Source organism: Bos indicus x Bos taurus, chromosome 2 (assembly GCF_003369695.1).
Source record: "Bos indicus x Bos taurus breed Angus x Brahman F1 hybrid chromosome 2, Bos_hybrid_MaternalHap_v2.0, whole genome shotgun sequence".
Lineage (NCBI taxonomy): Eukaryota > Metazoa > Chordata > Mammalia > Artiodactyla > Bovidae > Bos > Bos indicus x Bos taurus.
Genome location: NC_040077.1, coordinates 44,089,178 through 44,104,182, shown reverse-complemented (window position 1 = coordinate 44,104,182; position 15,005 = coordinate 44,089,178). Strand labels below are relative to the sequence as shown.

The 15,005-nt window shown below is 39.1% G+C and overlaps 1 protein-coding gene across 4 annotated transcripts in view; it reads right to left on the bottom strand.

The window, feature by feature from the left end:
• CACNB4 (calcium voltage-gated channel auxiliary subunit beta 4) overlaps window positions 1-15,005 on the bottom strand; it is a 276,509-nt gene that overhangs the window by 129,561 nt on the left and 131,943 nt on the right. Inside the window, exon 2 of one of the 4 annotated variants that reach the window (XM_027560727.1) lies at window positions 14,795-14,954. The exons of the other annotated variants lie outside the window; for them this stretch is intronic. Within the exon in view, the coding sequence (XP_027416528.1) occupies window positions 14,795-14,800 (6 nt within the window). The 5' untranslated portion in view covers window positions 14,801-14,954. The remainder of the gene's footprint in view (window positions 1-14,794; window positions 14,955-15,005) is intronic. 4 annotated transcript variants of the gene reach the window in all.

Genomic DNA, 15,005 nt, shown 5'->3' with positions numbered 1-15,005 from the left:
ATCTTTTTAAATAAAATAATTTTAAAAATAAAAGAAAGAAGCCAATCACAAAAGACCACATATTGTAAGACTGGTTCCATAGGTATGAAAAGTCCAGAACCAGTAAATCCACAGAGACAAGACTGGGGAAATTGGGTGCAGGGAGGAGAGACTGCTAATGGGCATGAGATTTCTTCCTGGGGTGATGTGACAGTTATACGACTCTGTGGTTTGACAGTTACAGTTCAAACCACAGAACTACATACTGTAAATGGGTGAACTGTATAATTTGTTGTTGTTTACTCACTAAGTCGTGTCCCACTCTGCAAATTGTATGGTAGATACATGAATTATATCTCAATAAAGTTTCTAGTTAAAAAAAATAACTATTAAATAAGGTAGGCTCCAGGGAGTAGGCTCGAAGAGTCTGGTGTGGAGGGAAACTTACAGTGTCACCAGTATGTTTACAATCAATACAGCCTAGTTGGAACTATAAAGGCAGAAGACTGAATTTCCCTTAGCACACTCTGGCTCTTTTTACAAATATAGGCCTTTTAATTTCCTAAACCTGCTAACCTCTAATTTTAAATTTACTTTGATTTTTCAAAGAAAAAATAATTGTGAGGTTGGTCATGGATATATGTATACATGTCCTGGGGAATCCGTGACACATACACCATGTTCAATCATTTCTGACCACTCCCCAGGTCCCTCTTGATTTCTGGAGGAACTGGGGTTATTGAATTTCAATTCACCCAGCAACCGTTTATTGAGTGTCTGTCTTGGGGCAAGTACACAGGTTACAAAGGCTAGGCAAGGGTGGGGAGAGGAATAAGAAAGGCATTCCCACTTCAAAGGACTTGCCACCCTGAGAGAGATAGTACACCTTTCTTTTCTCCTCTGGCCTTGGGGATTCTCCAAGCAAGAATAATGGAGTGAGTTGCCATGCCCTGCTCCCAGAGATCTTCCCAACCCAGGGATCGAACCCAGGTCTCCCGTATTGCAGGTGGATTCTTTATCGTCTGAGCCACCAGGGAAGCTCTCTTTTAAGACAGAGACTTAATAAAGGGAAATGGTGCCCTGTTACAAACACTGGCTGATCAGGGCAATAATTTCACCTATTATTTCTCAAAGTAGCTACATAAAAATCACCTTGCTGCTCTGTGATGACCTAGAGGGGTGGGATGGGGGTGGGTGGGAGGAAGGCTCAAGAGAGAGGGAATATATGTATACTTAAAGTTGATTCACATTGCTGCACAGCAGAAACAAACACAACATTGTAAACAAATTCAAACTAATTTTTTTAATTAAAAAAAAAATTACCTTGGAAGTGTATGTCAACAACACAAATCCTAAGCCCCATCCCAAACTAGTGAACTGAAGTTTCTGAGAGGAAGGCTGGGAAACATATATACCCATCTAGTGTTAACTGCATCCCACCCTGCAAAACGCAACCAATTTAAGATGCTGAGATTGTTCCCAGAAAATATGTGACTCTGTGTAAATAACTAGATGAGCCTTTCCCCAGCTACATTCTGCAGAATACCAGTTCTTCAAATAGTTAACAGGCATTCACTGGGGGAGCAAAAAATGGGTTCTGAGGTCAAATGACTTAGGGATATCTTTGGGTTAAATAAGCTGTAACTGGTTTATTTATCACAGAATGCAAGAGATTTGAAAGGCCTACTGTGTGCTGTGAAAGGGCACTGAATGTGGTCATTACCAAACTTACTTGATAACTAGAGACCAACCCCTTTTTCTTTCTATATCAATGGACATACTAAATGAATAGGTAAAAACTCCTGACAAAATTAAGAGAGGGAGATACGCTGGGAAAAAAAATTATGATCTTCTACTGCTTAACAGAAAAAGAAGCATATATAACAGAATAAGATTTTAAAAATGGTTTTTCCTTCTGATGACTATTTAAGCAATATCCCAAATGCCCTTCTTGGTAGTCTGGTTGTCACCAGGAAAAATAACTCATTTACTGAGGAAGAGGATGTTTAAAAATCAATTTGAAGATTTCTTTGCTAAGGAGGTCCTCAAGACCAAAGCTAGCAGACTATGGCGTGTTTCCTGGGCTCGAGATGGAGACGGCTAGAACATAATTACTGTGCAGCCAGCTCCTGGTCTCCGGGCATCCTGGATCTCCGGAACAAAACTATTTCACAACCTTGGGATGAAGCCAAGTAATTTTCTTAGCCAGGAATCAAGATCAAGCGCTGGAAGACTGAAGCCCTCAGAATCTGGACACTGTTTTTAACTTGAGCTCCTTGGGGTTAATTCAAAAGGCATCAGAAGAAACGGCCTAGTTTTCCAATCTCAGTAGCATACAACTAACCAGTCAGTCACCCAAGCCAGAGTGGAATGGTTCATCCCAGACTCTGCTCCCTTCCTAAGCTAATGAGTTATTAAACCTGCTGCATTTATGACTTAAATATTTCTCAGTCCGCCTCCTCTTCTATTCCCACTGCTACTGCCCTACTTGAGGCCTCCATGATCTCACACCTGGACTATTTCAAGAGCTTCCTAATTGAACTCTGCCTGAATTCTCTCTCCTCAAATCCATCTTCTACCCTGACCTATGCACATCGGATCACACCACTTTCCATTTAAAAACACTTCAATACCTCCCAATTACCTGCTGCAAAGAATCTTTCCCAAAGAGTGTTCTACAGAACATTAATGTAATATCTGGGCTTCATTCAAAAGGCCCTTTTGAAATTGAAGGTCAGTGTCATTACCTGTTGGTACAATAAAGAGCACTACCCATCAGAGTCTGATCTGTCCCCCAGTATTGCCAAAAGGTCCAATAATTTTTTTGGAGAGTCAGGACACAGAAGAAGCCCCAATCAATAAATCAGGAAATGCTTCCAGAATCTATCCATGTGCTTGGCTGGGGGATCTCGGAAGTTATTTTAACAAAAATGCGTAGGGGATGAAGGACACTTCTTACACTTATAAAGAAATGGTAGATAATTGCAGCACTTTGCTGTACACCTGAATCGTTGCAAATCAACTATACTTCAACTAAAAAACATTTTTAATTTTTTTAATAAAAGAAATGGTATAGTTTACAGCCAGAGCCTGATGAATATCCCCAAGTTTTCTCCAGGAAGGCAATCTTGAACTTCAAAAGTATCCTCTTCAATTGAATATGTGGAGGTGAGGTTTTATGTTCACAGAATCTTGGCAAGCCCTAAATTAGGAAGTGAAAATCAAATACCCTAAGAATCTGATAGATCATAACTGACAAAATTCTGGTTGAGTTTTCCAGAACAAGATCTCTGATATGTGTTTCCTTGAAACATCGTCAGGAAATCTTCTTACTAAACTAGTCAGTAAGTTAGACAAATCTTAAGCATTTGAGTTGGCTGCTGGCTGGCATTTTGAAAGCCAGCTTCTCTATGTAAATGCAACACTCAAACGAAAAGTCTAACAACCAGTTGCACATCTTACAGTCAGAACATATTTTACTTACAAGGAATATGAATCAAAACATTCACAGAAACTAGGCTATGCATTTTCTTTTATTTTTCTTTTTTGTATTCTCTCTTTTCCTTTCTCTTAAAAATTTTTGGAAAGGTCCACCCCCACTAAGTTTGGCACGTGGCATGAAGAACTTCTTTTAGCTACTTTTATACCAGTGTGTATTTCAAAACTAGGCGAAACTATCATACTAATCAATGCACTACTCAGTCCTAATAAAATCCTGATAGTTATAATATCTTGCATAGTTTGCATAGTTCTTTATTTTGTAGCTTTGATCCAAGGGGTTTGAAACACATACACAAACATATGCACACACACACACACACACACACGCACACACAATTCAGAATAACATAGCTGATGAAAGCATCTATAATAACAAAAGGTAATAGTATACTTCAATTATAAGACCTACCTCATCTTGCCTCAACACTGCACTCTGCACTAGCAATAATTAAAGAATTAGATCTATAAAATTAATATGAGAAACTAATATCTAAAAATAATATATATTATTTTATAAGTACACAAATTTTGAAAATGAAAACATTGTGTTCATTTAATATGTTTCCCAGCTTAGCTTTAGTATTTAAAGACTTAATCAGCACCTTTCTGCTGAGTATACCCATGGACCAAGCACATACTCTTCCAAGAATAAACATCTGATCCTTAGAAAGTGAAAGTGAAGTTGCTCAGTCGTGTCTGACTCTTTGCAACTCCATGGACTGTAGCCTACGAGGCTCCTCTGTCCATGGGATTTTCCAGGCAAGAGTACTGGAGTGTGCTGACATTTCCTTCTCCAGGGGATCTTCCCAACCCAGGAATTGAACCTGGGTCTCCTTCTTTGCAGACAGATGCTTTACCATCTGAGCCACCAGGGAAGCCTCTGATCCTTAGAATTTTATTCAAATAAACCTCAACTGAGACAGGGCAGTCATTTTATTCTTTATCATCTGAACTGGCTCTCTGCTGATGCACTGGCACTGTTCTGTAGCAATAAGGACCAGCTCTCACCAGTGAAAACAGCCTGACTCTGACCCTGCAGACACTGCTGGAGGCAAAGAGAAAAATCTACTCCCCAGAGTCCTCCTTACATTAGGAGTCATAATTTTTAGAGAGGTGAGGCATCTGCCATACATGGCAGGTAACCACCACTGTAATAACTAATCTGTTCTAGTGAGAGTGGTGAAGCAAGAGATCAAGATGAGCACCAAGCAACAGGAGACCCTTCTGAAGCTCCAGACACTGGAAGGACATGGTCTTACCATCTCCCAGTGAAGAATTCATGTGTCCCATCCTTGGCCAACTGGTCCACCAGTCAGGATTAGTGCTCTTTTGATCTCAGGACTTCCAGCACATCATCAGTATAAGAATTCTCCTCCCTGTACATTTCTCTAATGATGGGAAACAAGGGCCTTCACTATGCCCATCCTATCCTAATCCCTTTACCAGCTTCCAGAATCCCAACAGTTTCACTTGCTTCCCCCAAAGAGACTTCCAAAACTTTGAATTTAAGTATAATGCACACCCTGAAACATGCCATATACATATGCAACTCAATGGATTTTCACAAATTTTACACAGCATAACCACTAAGCAGTCAAAATGGACTTTTTAATAGAGACACAGAAGATCTATTTAACTTTACTGAAAATGGCAAAGCCTGGCCTCCAACTTAGTAGTTTCCATTGGCTTCTTATAAACCTTGCTAAACACAATTGTGCTTTAACACTATAAAGGGAACACTCCTCTCAGCATTCCCACCCCCACCCCACTAAGTCAATACATCTTTTAATAAGGAGCCTGTCATCAAAATGGTAAAATCTCCCAATGCTAATCATTACTCCCACCAACCCTCCCACGGTTTTATGTGCTAGGAATCACAATGTGATGACATTAGGAGGGCTCCTAAGAATTAATTCTGGTCCGGTCACAACAGTGGAACAGAGCTGAGCCACAAACTGGTCTCATCCCTGCTTTTCTATATCTGCTCATTATCTACAGAGATCTTAGTGGATTGTCATGGAAGCCCACACAGCTTAGTTTCTCGAGCTTTCTCCACTAAACTAGTATGTAAATCTCTTATTTTCCTCCATTGCTAGACTTTGTTGAAGTAATCCAAATCTTAATTTTTAAGAAAAGTATTAAAATCCAGGTCTCCATTTTTAGTAGAACTATGAAAACAGTGACACATGTGAAAGCCGACTCACATCTCCAGTGAACAATGACCAACAGCAGCACCTCTGGAGCTTTGCTGGCATCTTCAGAGGTGTGTTTTAGAAAAGCCTTCAGAATGCATGCTTAGTTGACACAACTATATTCAAACAAGGACCATTAGTAGTGCGAATAAAAGCAGTGTCCCCCTCCAGATGAGCCTCTACTCTTTCCCACTCTGCTCTTACACTGCATGAGTGGCCTATAAGCCCTACTTGTTGGCTTCTGGTTGGGTTTGGCCAGTGGGAGCCCCAGCAGAGTTCAGAGTGAGGGGGCAGAAGGAGACTGGGGTATTTATTCCCTAGCTTCCTCCCTTAGACTGGCTGCATCCCTCCAAAGGCAAAGCTGGATCCTTCTTGATTAGCCTTCTTGACAGGACTCAGTCCTCCTAGGTTTCCATAATCATGCCCTTCTCTGGCCCCACTGAATCTAAGGGTGGTAACAACTCTGCAGTTACAGTCATGGGGGTACTCTGCTATCCCCTGTGGTTTCTTTTCACCCTAACAACTCCTCAATTTATTAAACCATCTCAAATTGTCCTAATTTGAGGATGCTATCAGTGTTTTTGGTGGAGATTCTGAGTGATACAAGCTGTCCCCCCAGAACATGTCATTTCCTTTTACCTTTTACAAATATTGCTGTCCCTTTTCTTTTACCTTTTAAAAATATCACTACTGAATTATGCAAGTATTTTCCTGGATAGGAAGCTCATGGAGATGACTCAAAAATAAGAAAGAATGAAAATGGAACTTGGGTCACTCTTGGTTAGAGTCAAATGTACCATCAACATGCAGATGTCATCAAGACCTGCATACAAATAACAAAAACGCTAACATTTTCCTAAAACACAGGATCTCTTTCTGACATTCTCGAGTATCGAGCTTTTAATGTTCATTTAAGTTTTATGGATGCATTATCACTTTAATCCATCAATGACTGGGGATTGCAAACCATATCAGAAAGCAATAGCAAAAAAAAAAAGCTTGAAAGAAATGACAATTTTAATCTGGATTTCAATCCTAGATAAAGAGCTCACCATTTGGGTCAGAGAGCAATCTTCTCTATCGTGGAGGTTCTCCCAACTCCCAATTGCTTTGTTAGCTGTCAAGCAAGCACCATACAAAATAATTTGCTTATACCATTCTTCACTGGTTTATTCCGTTTTTTAAAATATTATTAATGCTGGAATTTGGCATTGTAGAAAGAATACTGCTCTAGAAAGCACTATGAGGAGGTTCTAGGGACAATTCCACCACAAATTGTCTGGGTCATTCTGCACAAGTTGCCCCACCCCTTTGAACCTCAGTTTTGTTTTTTTTTTTTTCCTTTAATAAAATAAACAGTGGGGGGGGATGCAAATCTCTGTGGGATTTTTAAAATAAAAATATTACAACAGAGAGTAAATAAATTCTTCCTATGAAATCTGGAGGTTACAGCTCAAAGCTGCTTCCCTTGATCAAGAAAGTTCTTTGAAGTCTTATATTTCACATTAACACCTTGAGCTAATTTGCTTATTCTCAATCGAAAAAGAATGTTTATATTTTATTTTAATATAAAAATGTTTTACAATACTCACCAATATCTATAAATCTTGAAATGTACTAACCCCAGCGATTGCAGTTCTAGGAAACTATTTTGGGGAAATGCCCCATGTATAAACAAAGATTCATATGTAAGAAAATTAACTATTATAACACTTATATTCAGGATTGAAAATGGAATACATCCTAAATCTATCAGTGGACTAAATTCATTATGGTAATTCCACCCTACACACTCATTATGTCATTCAGTTATTAAAAAGAATAGATTGATAGGGAAAAATACCTATGGGATATTTTTAAGTAAAGAAAGCAAATCACAGAATAATATTTATTATGGTCTCATTTATATTTTTAAAATTACAAATAGGATGTGTGTGTTGTAAGTATGTTTTTCTAAATGTCAATGTATTGTGTTAGCTGGTAAAGAATTCGCCTGCAATGCGGGAGACCTGGGTTTGTTCCCTGGGTTGGGAAGATCCCCTGGAGAAAGGAAAGAATACCCACTCCAGTATTCTGGCCTGGAGAATTCCATGGACTGTATAGTCCATGGGGTCACAAAGAGTCAGACATGACTGAATGACTTTCACTTTCACTTTTCATAGGAAAAGAAGGTCTGAAGATATACCCATTAAACTGTTAAGAACAGCAACCTTTGAGGAAGGGATTAGGTGGGATATAGTCAAGGAAAACAAATTTTTCACACTCTATGGCTTTGTATTGCTTAAATATTTTTTCCTAAATACTCCACTCCACTGAATTTAAGATGACAAGGATTTTAAGACTCTACATCAGATTATGTGTCACTTAGGGGAAAACTACTAATAAAACTATGAGATGTCAGACTTCCCTGGTGGTACAGTGGATAGGACTCCACCTGCCAATGCAGCGGACACAGGTTCAATCCCTGGTCCGGGAAGATTCCACATGCTTCGGGCAACTAAAGCCTGAGCACCACAACTACTAGAACCTGCGAGTTCTAGGGCCTGAGAGCCACAACTACAGAGCCCACGTGCCGCGACTACTGAAGTTCGCGTGCCGAGAGCCCACGCTGCACAACAAGAAAGGGCCCGCAATGAGAAGCCTGTGCACTGCAGCGAAGAACGGCCCCCACTCACCACAATGAGAGAAAGCCCACACACAGCAACAAAGACCCAGCACACAAAAAATAAATAAATAATCTTTAAAAAACTATGAGATGTCATTAATTTAAGAGGCAGCCCCTTTTCAGACATATTAAAATGTGTGTGGGGGGGGGGGTAGGTCTTAGGGTCAATAAAATACAATATATAACCTCAGAAATTTACAATACAGAAGAAAACTAACATTGGTACTCAAGGAAGATACATCATATTTATATACCAAATTTTTAGTCTTCAGTTAGCTAATAATAAAATGTGACCATCAAGAGAATCTTCTCTTTCTAAAATCAAGTATCTACCTAGCCTTTCTGGACCTGTGTGGTTTTACCTCTTACTCCACAGCATTCTCATACTTCTCAACAGGCCCAGATCATCATGGTAACTATGAAATGTTCTGCACTTCTCTACCTTATCAATGTCACCTACATAATATAAATATATAATTCCATCCCTACATTCTAAGCATCAACAATATGAGATTAAATGTGAGATTATTTGAAAATCTAATAATAAGTTAATTCTACCTCTTGGATCATTAAAGTCATTGAATCAAATAAACCCCAAGACATTAATCTCTGGGACATCTGTTGAAATTGCATATTAAGCTATCAATAATGACTTTCTGGAGAGGGAAATGGCAACCCACTTCTTGCCTAGAGAATCTCAGGGACACAGGAGCCTGGTGGGCTGCCGTCCATGGGGTCACACAGAGTCGGACATGACTGAAGCAACTTAGCAGCAGCAGCAGCAATGACTCTCTGGAAATAAACTGGGGAACTAATTTGTTTATTCACTATTTCAGCATGATGGTCATCATACTTTACTTGCTTGATGATAAATATTTGCCTCCAACTCTTACTTCAAAGAATATTTAGGGAATATTTGCTTTGGGGCTGAAGTAAATATTCTTTACTCTTTCATCTTAGTGGCCTTTTGCTTTATCATAGAGGAAAATCATACAGATTGTATCAAATGAAGTTTTAAAAAATAATGAATGTCTCCTAGAATTTATTCTATTCCTGGGGTTTTCCTACTGACCAATTATTGTTTTCAGTATACCCCAAAGGATAATAATGCTGAGCTGAAGAAGTTTGTAAAGCAAGAAAACACCAAACAGTAAACATTCTTGATAACTAAATCACAAAACAGTTATTGAAACTTTTTTTTTGTCAATACTCTCCTAGTATACAAGTAAGAAGGAAAGTGAAAGTGATAGCCGCCCAGTCCTGCCTGACTCTTTGTGACTCCATCCACGGCCTGGAGCCCACCAGGATCCTCTGTCCATGGGATTTTCCAGGTAAGGATACTGGATTTGTTTGCCATTTCCTTCTCCAGGGGATATTCCTGACCCAGGGCTTGAACCTGGATCTGCTGTACTGCGGGCAGATTCTTTACTGACTGAGCTATCAGGAAAGCCCGAGACAGACATAATTTAAAGAAGAAATATACTTCTCCTCAATCATCAATAAGAGATAGGAGAAACTTACTTCTCAGAAAGCTTTTGCCTTTGATTTATTTTACCTTAGAGCTGAGACTCAAGTGTTTCCAGCTCGAATTGCTATGAGCTAGAAGTGCATGTGGGTTTTGGCAAGCAAATGAGCAATAGGAAAAGCATCCTTTTTTGGCTTATAATGTTAAAATTCTAAAATTTAAAAAAATCTCCCTTTTAAAATATCTAGTCCTTTCAAAGATGTGTGCCACACACACCTTTCTCCTTCAAAGATTCTGAAAAAAACTCAAGGTCCAAATCCCAATCCCTTATCACAAAACACTGCAGGAATTGATCATTTCAAAAAGCAAATGTCATATGGTGGCATCTGTATCCCAACTAAAGAAACTGCTTATCAGCAAATAGAACAGGATTTTGGATTTGAAGAAAACTTAGAAATTATCTAGTCAAACCTCTTTGTTTTACAGGGGGAAATATTGAGGATTAGAGTGATTACATGACTTGTCCAAGGTCACTGCTAGTCCAAGACCTCCAACTCCAGCACTTTTTCAATTACATTCCTTCACCCACTCTTCTGAAAAGACAATAAACCAGTTGACCAACTGTAAGGCCTTAGGAGACCAGTGTGTACTTTCACCTGTCAACTACTACAATACTTTTGGAAATCACTGTCAAAAGCCACACCATCACTCTGAAAATAGACCACAGGATTTGGTGGGGATATCAAAACCTGCCGAGGAATGAATATGTTTTGTTCCAAAAAGCATAAGTATATTCATTATATGTTTAATAATAATAACAAAGACCACAGTATATGTTTCAAGGGCTTTATACATAATTTTTGAAACCACCCCAGATGCAGGTTCCATTATCATTGACACTTCAGGGATGTGGAAACTGATGCCCAGAAAATTTATGTACCCAGGGCCACAAGCCAGAAAGTAGAGGACCAGGACTTAATTAATCCCTGACAATTCTGACTGAGTCTGTTTTACATCACACTAATACATCACATACACATGGATCATTACACAAAATACAAAAAGTAAACTTGACATTGTCCGTCTCATAGACATGTTCAGTAGAAGATAAAATTTTTTTTAAGTTTTATGGAGGTTAAAAAAGACTGAGAGATACTTTTAATTACAACCTGATCACTCACTGAACTTTTCAACAAATCGATTAATACAGTCATAACAATGACAATCAGATTCTTTTTCTTGTATGATGCTCAAGCTGAAAAGAAAAGAGGGATTACAGAATTATATAAACAAAAAAGGTAAAATAAGAGGACTAAGTTATTCACAAACTATATGATCAAGCTCCTAAATGATTGACAGCTGCCAGTATTCCCATTAAGATGTACTCAGATCAATACCCTTGAACAAAAAGAAATTAAAGCAAATTCAAAACATCCTGCTTTAAATGGAAGACTTTTCAATATTTCTGAGAACAGATGCAAGAGAAAAAAATAGGATATAGGAAGTACTGATACTGCATCACCATTTAAGAGAGAGAAAAATATTTATTGCCCAAACCACACATTTGTGCTTTAAAAAAATTACATAGATGTAGAGTAAAAATAAGGATTGGTCTATTTCGATCTTAAAAACTGTCATGTGAGCTATCTGGGCCACTTTCCTTTTGATTGGGCCACACTGTTTTATCTTAGACTCTTCAAAGTCCTAGAAGTTCAAAGTCCAAGGCATAAAAATCTACAGCTCCCATCTGCTTGCCATTATTTTATGTGAACTGTAAACTCCCTCAAGTTTACACACTACTAGTGCCCCATCCTCAATAAACGAGATCCTAGGCATCTGCTCAACATGGCCTCACTTTCTGTAGCAGTTGTTGCTGAGTTCACAGTCCGCGTGACCCGATACAAACACACCACAGGCACCTAAATCAGCCCAGTTTAGATCAGCATACAGAGTCTCTATCTACACAGCCTTCTTGGTATAATTTTGAACTTAGAGTCATGGAAATCTGAGCTCATGACTTGATTATTATAAAGGACTAGTGGGAGATGGAAGTAACAGAACACACACAGCACATTTAGTTATGTCTCCTCGTCTTCCCTGGGGGGCTTAGCTTACGTAGGTAAGGGATGTTTAAGGGAGATGATGGACTGACTGTTGAGAAACTGTCCACATAGAAGGAATATCCAAGTTGAACTCTGATGGAAAGGGAAGGACTAGGGCAAACGGCCCATCCTCACCCTAAAAGCGTGGGTTTTTTGTTTTTAATCATCAGTGCAGATCTTCCTACAGAGCGACACATGGAGTCTCAAGACCACATCCTGAAATCCTGATTGACTCATCATAATTGAATAGGAAGCAGAACACCAGCAGGAAAGGAGATACAGAAGCCCCTAGTGAAAGTCAGGGATTGATCCTAATGTTTCCCTTTGTCACTTGAAAATGGAAAGTATCAAGAAATAGGCAAAACTGATGACCTCAGAGAGGCAAATTCATGGGTTCTGACCAGATCTAAGGAACTTCTCTCGTTAGCTCCAAGACAATTATACTGAGAAATCATTTCAATATATATTTTAGAAAGCTATCATCGCTAAGGATCAATTAAGGAGAAGGTTCTATTCATCATTTAACAGACAAAACAAACACCAAAATTGCTAAGTAAAACAAGTTGACTTCCATAGTCAAATTTATGACACAGACCATAAGCAGAACTTTGTTTTCCTCTCTGGTCAGTGATGATTTCTTTCACAGGACAGGCCTGACTATTTGGAAATAGGCCAGAAAGACTCTCCAACCCCAGAAAGAATCTTCTGATCCACCAAACCCTAAAGACCACTGGTCTAAACATTTCCAAAAGAAATCTAATCCTCAGTAACCCTAGAGTGTTTTTCCAAAGATCCTGAAACACACAAAGCCTTCTGTTTGAAGTTTATCCTCCTTCCTAACAAACACAAGGACATATCTTCATATTTTAAAATCTTATTATATCTTTAAAAGTAGCAATCATTTATTCTCTTGAGGATGTGTTGCTTTTCAACCCTCTTGGGTATCTTTATCTTAAAAGCAGTTAAGGTTTCTTCTCCAAAAGCTTTATGGCAGAAATCATTCACTTAGAATTAACCATCAGTTAGCAAAGCATGGAGAGTATCTAAACGTGCGTGTCCGTCAATGGAGGCGGGTGAGCATTGTGTGTACACCTCCGGGCACACAGACATGTAGGCAAACACATACAGTTACACAGCTTATAGAAAATGAATCGTTTAAATAATTAACATACAGTTATCCTTATACTATGTAAGTAGATATAAATTTACATATGTGTTTTTAACATATACATTAGATTTTATAAAATTTACCTTTGCTTTAAGAGTTCTAATAGTATTAATTAAAACACCATGGTTCCTTTCTATGACTGAAAACACTTAAAAGAATATATTTCCCTCCCTAGTAAATGCCTTGAATTGTGATCTGATCATCTGTTTTACTGAAAAAGATCAGGTCTCTCTCCCTCTACTTTCATATTTAAGCATTTGAAAATGGAATAAATTATGTCAGAAAAATCAGCTATTAATTTTATGGGCAATTAAGCCTGGCTTCATGTTACAAAGTACTCTTAATAGTGTGAACTTCATTTAAAATGCTCAAAATTCCAGAAGGTCTATGTAGGAGCTTTCAGTTTTGCAAAGCACCTCCTGCACAGGCCAGTTTAGTCCCCCTGTGTTCAATATTTCATCAAGTGAGAACAGGACTTCACAGAATGCAAGACACAGTAGCAGGTTTAGAATGACATACTTACGTATATATACAACAACAGTCTGAAATGATACACAGTAATATGTCAATGGCAATTATCTCTGGGTAGATTTTAGGTAACTTTTTCTACTTAGCTGCTTCTGCCACTATCTCTATAAGAACTTCCCTCCTACTGTTGATATAATAACCCCTGATGCATGAAAAAAATTTTTTCATATACTGATTTCACAAACATCAAAATACACAATGAATCCATTTATAAAATGTGTTTATCAAGGAGCAGATCTGTCAAAATCAATTGTGCATCAGATAAAAAACACTGTGTATACTGGGGGCTCAGCCAGTGAAAAGTATCTTGGGTTCTAAGAGCTGCATGAAGACCCAGTGAGGGCAGGGAAGGTGGAATGAGGCAACCTTCCCATAGGAGACAATATAGACAGGCTGCTCGTGATGGATGTAACTGACCTGGGCTGGGTGTGGACTCACCACACTGTCCCCTACACACTTCATCTTGCACGTCAAGGGAACAAAAGGAGTGTCATGACGTTCTCCATGAAACCTCCACTCCTGTGTGGGGCCCAGCTATGGGACACCGAAAAGTCTTCTGTATGAATGCTTCCTTATAAACCTAAATGATGCTGACACTTCACCACCGTTTTAGAAACCAGAGCAGAAGTTAACAGACTTGTCCAAAAAGGTTCCAAAGGACTCCTGTCTAAAATGCCCAGACTTAAGTGTGTTGCAGCAAGGCTCCTGTTCCTCTCTCTTTGTATTATACACACAGTACGTAAAACACAGAGAGTTACGAGCAAAAAATCTAGCGTACCAGGAATATACTATCTACCTCTGGACCAGACCTTAGGAAAAAGCCTCGCATCACAGTGCCAAAACCTCTTTCATACTACGGGGAGGTGAGGTGCTAACAGTGTACAATAAGCCTTTGTTCTTATTCAGAATAAATGATCAGTTCCCAGGTGAGATGATCTTATGACAGGCTGACTGGGTGAACACACTGAATAGAATCACTTATGACAGGTAAAACCCCGCACACCCCACAAAGACATCTGCAACAGCGCAGAGTGCTGGGACACTTGTGGGTGGCTTCCCCAACCCCCCAAAGAGAAGCGCCATGCTCAGCGTTCAGTGCCTGTGTATTCTTGGCCTGCAGCTGGCCATCAGCACACCTATCCACCAGACCTGTTCCGAGAGCTTAGCTTGCATCTGGGCAAACCCCACACTTACAGCCATAAATGCATTGGCATTGAGAAAGACTGCAGAGGATGTGGCTCTCCAGGTGTGGCTTTATTTTTCACTTCACCGGGTCAGCTATTTAGGCCTAGTCTTCTCCATTGGCTTGAAGCTTTGTTCACACCATCTCGGGTAACACATCACATTATTCTTCCTTATAAAAACAAATAAACTCAAATAAGCATTCACAGACAGTTCACCCCTC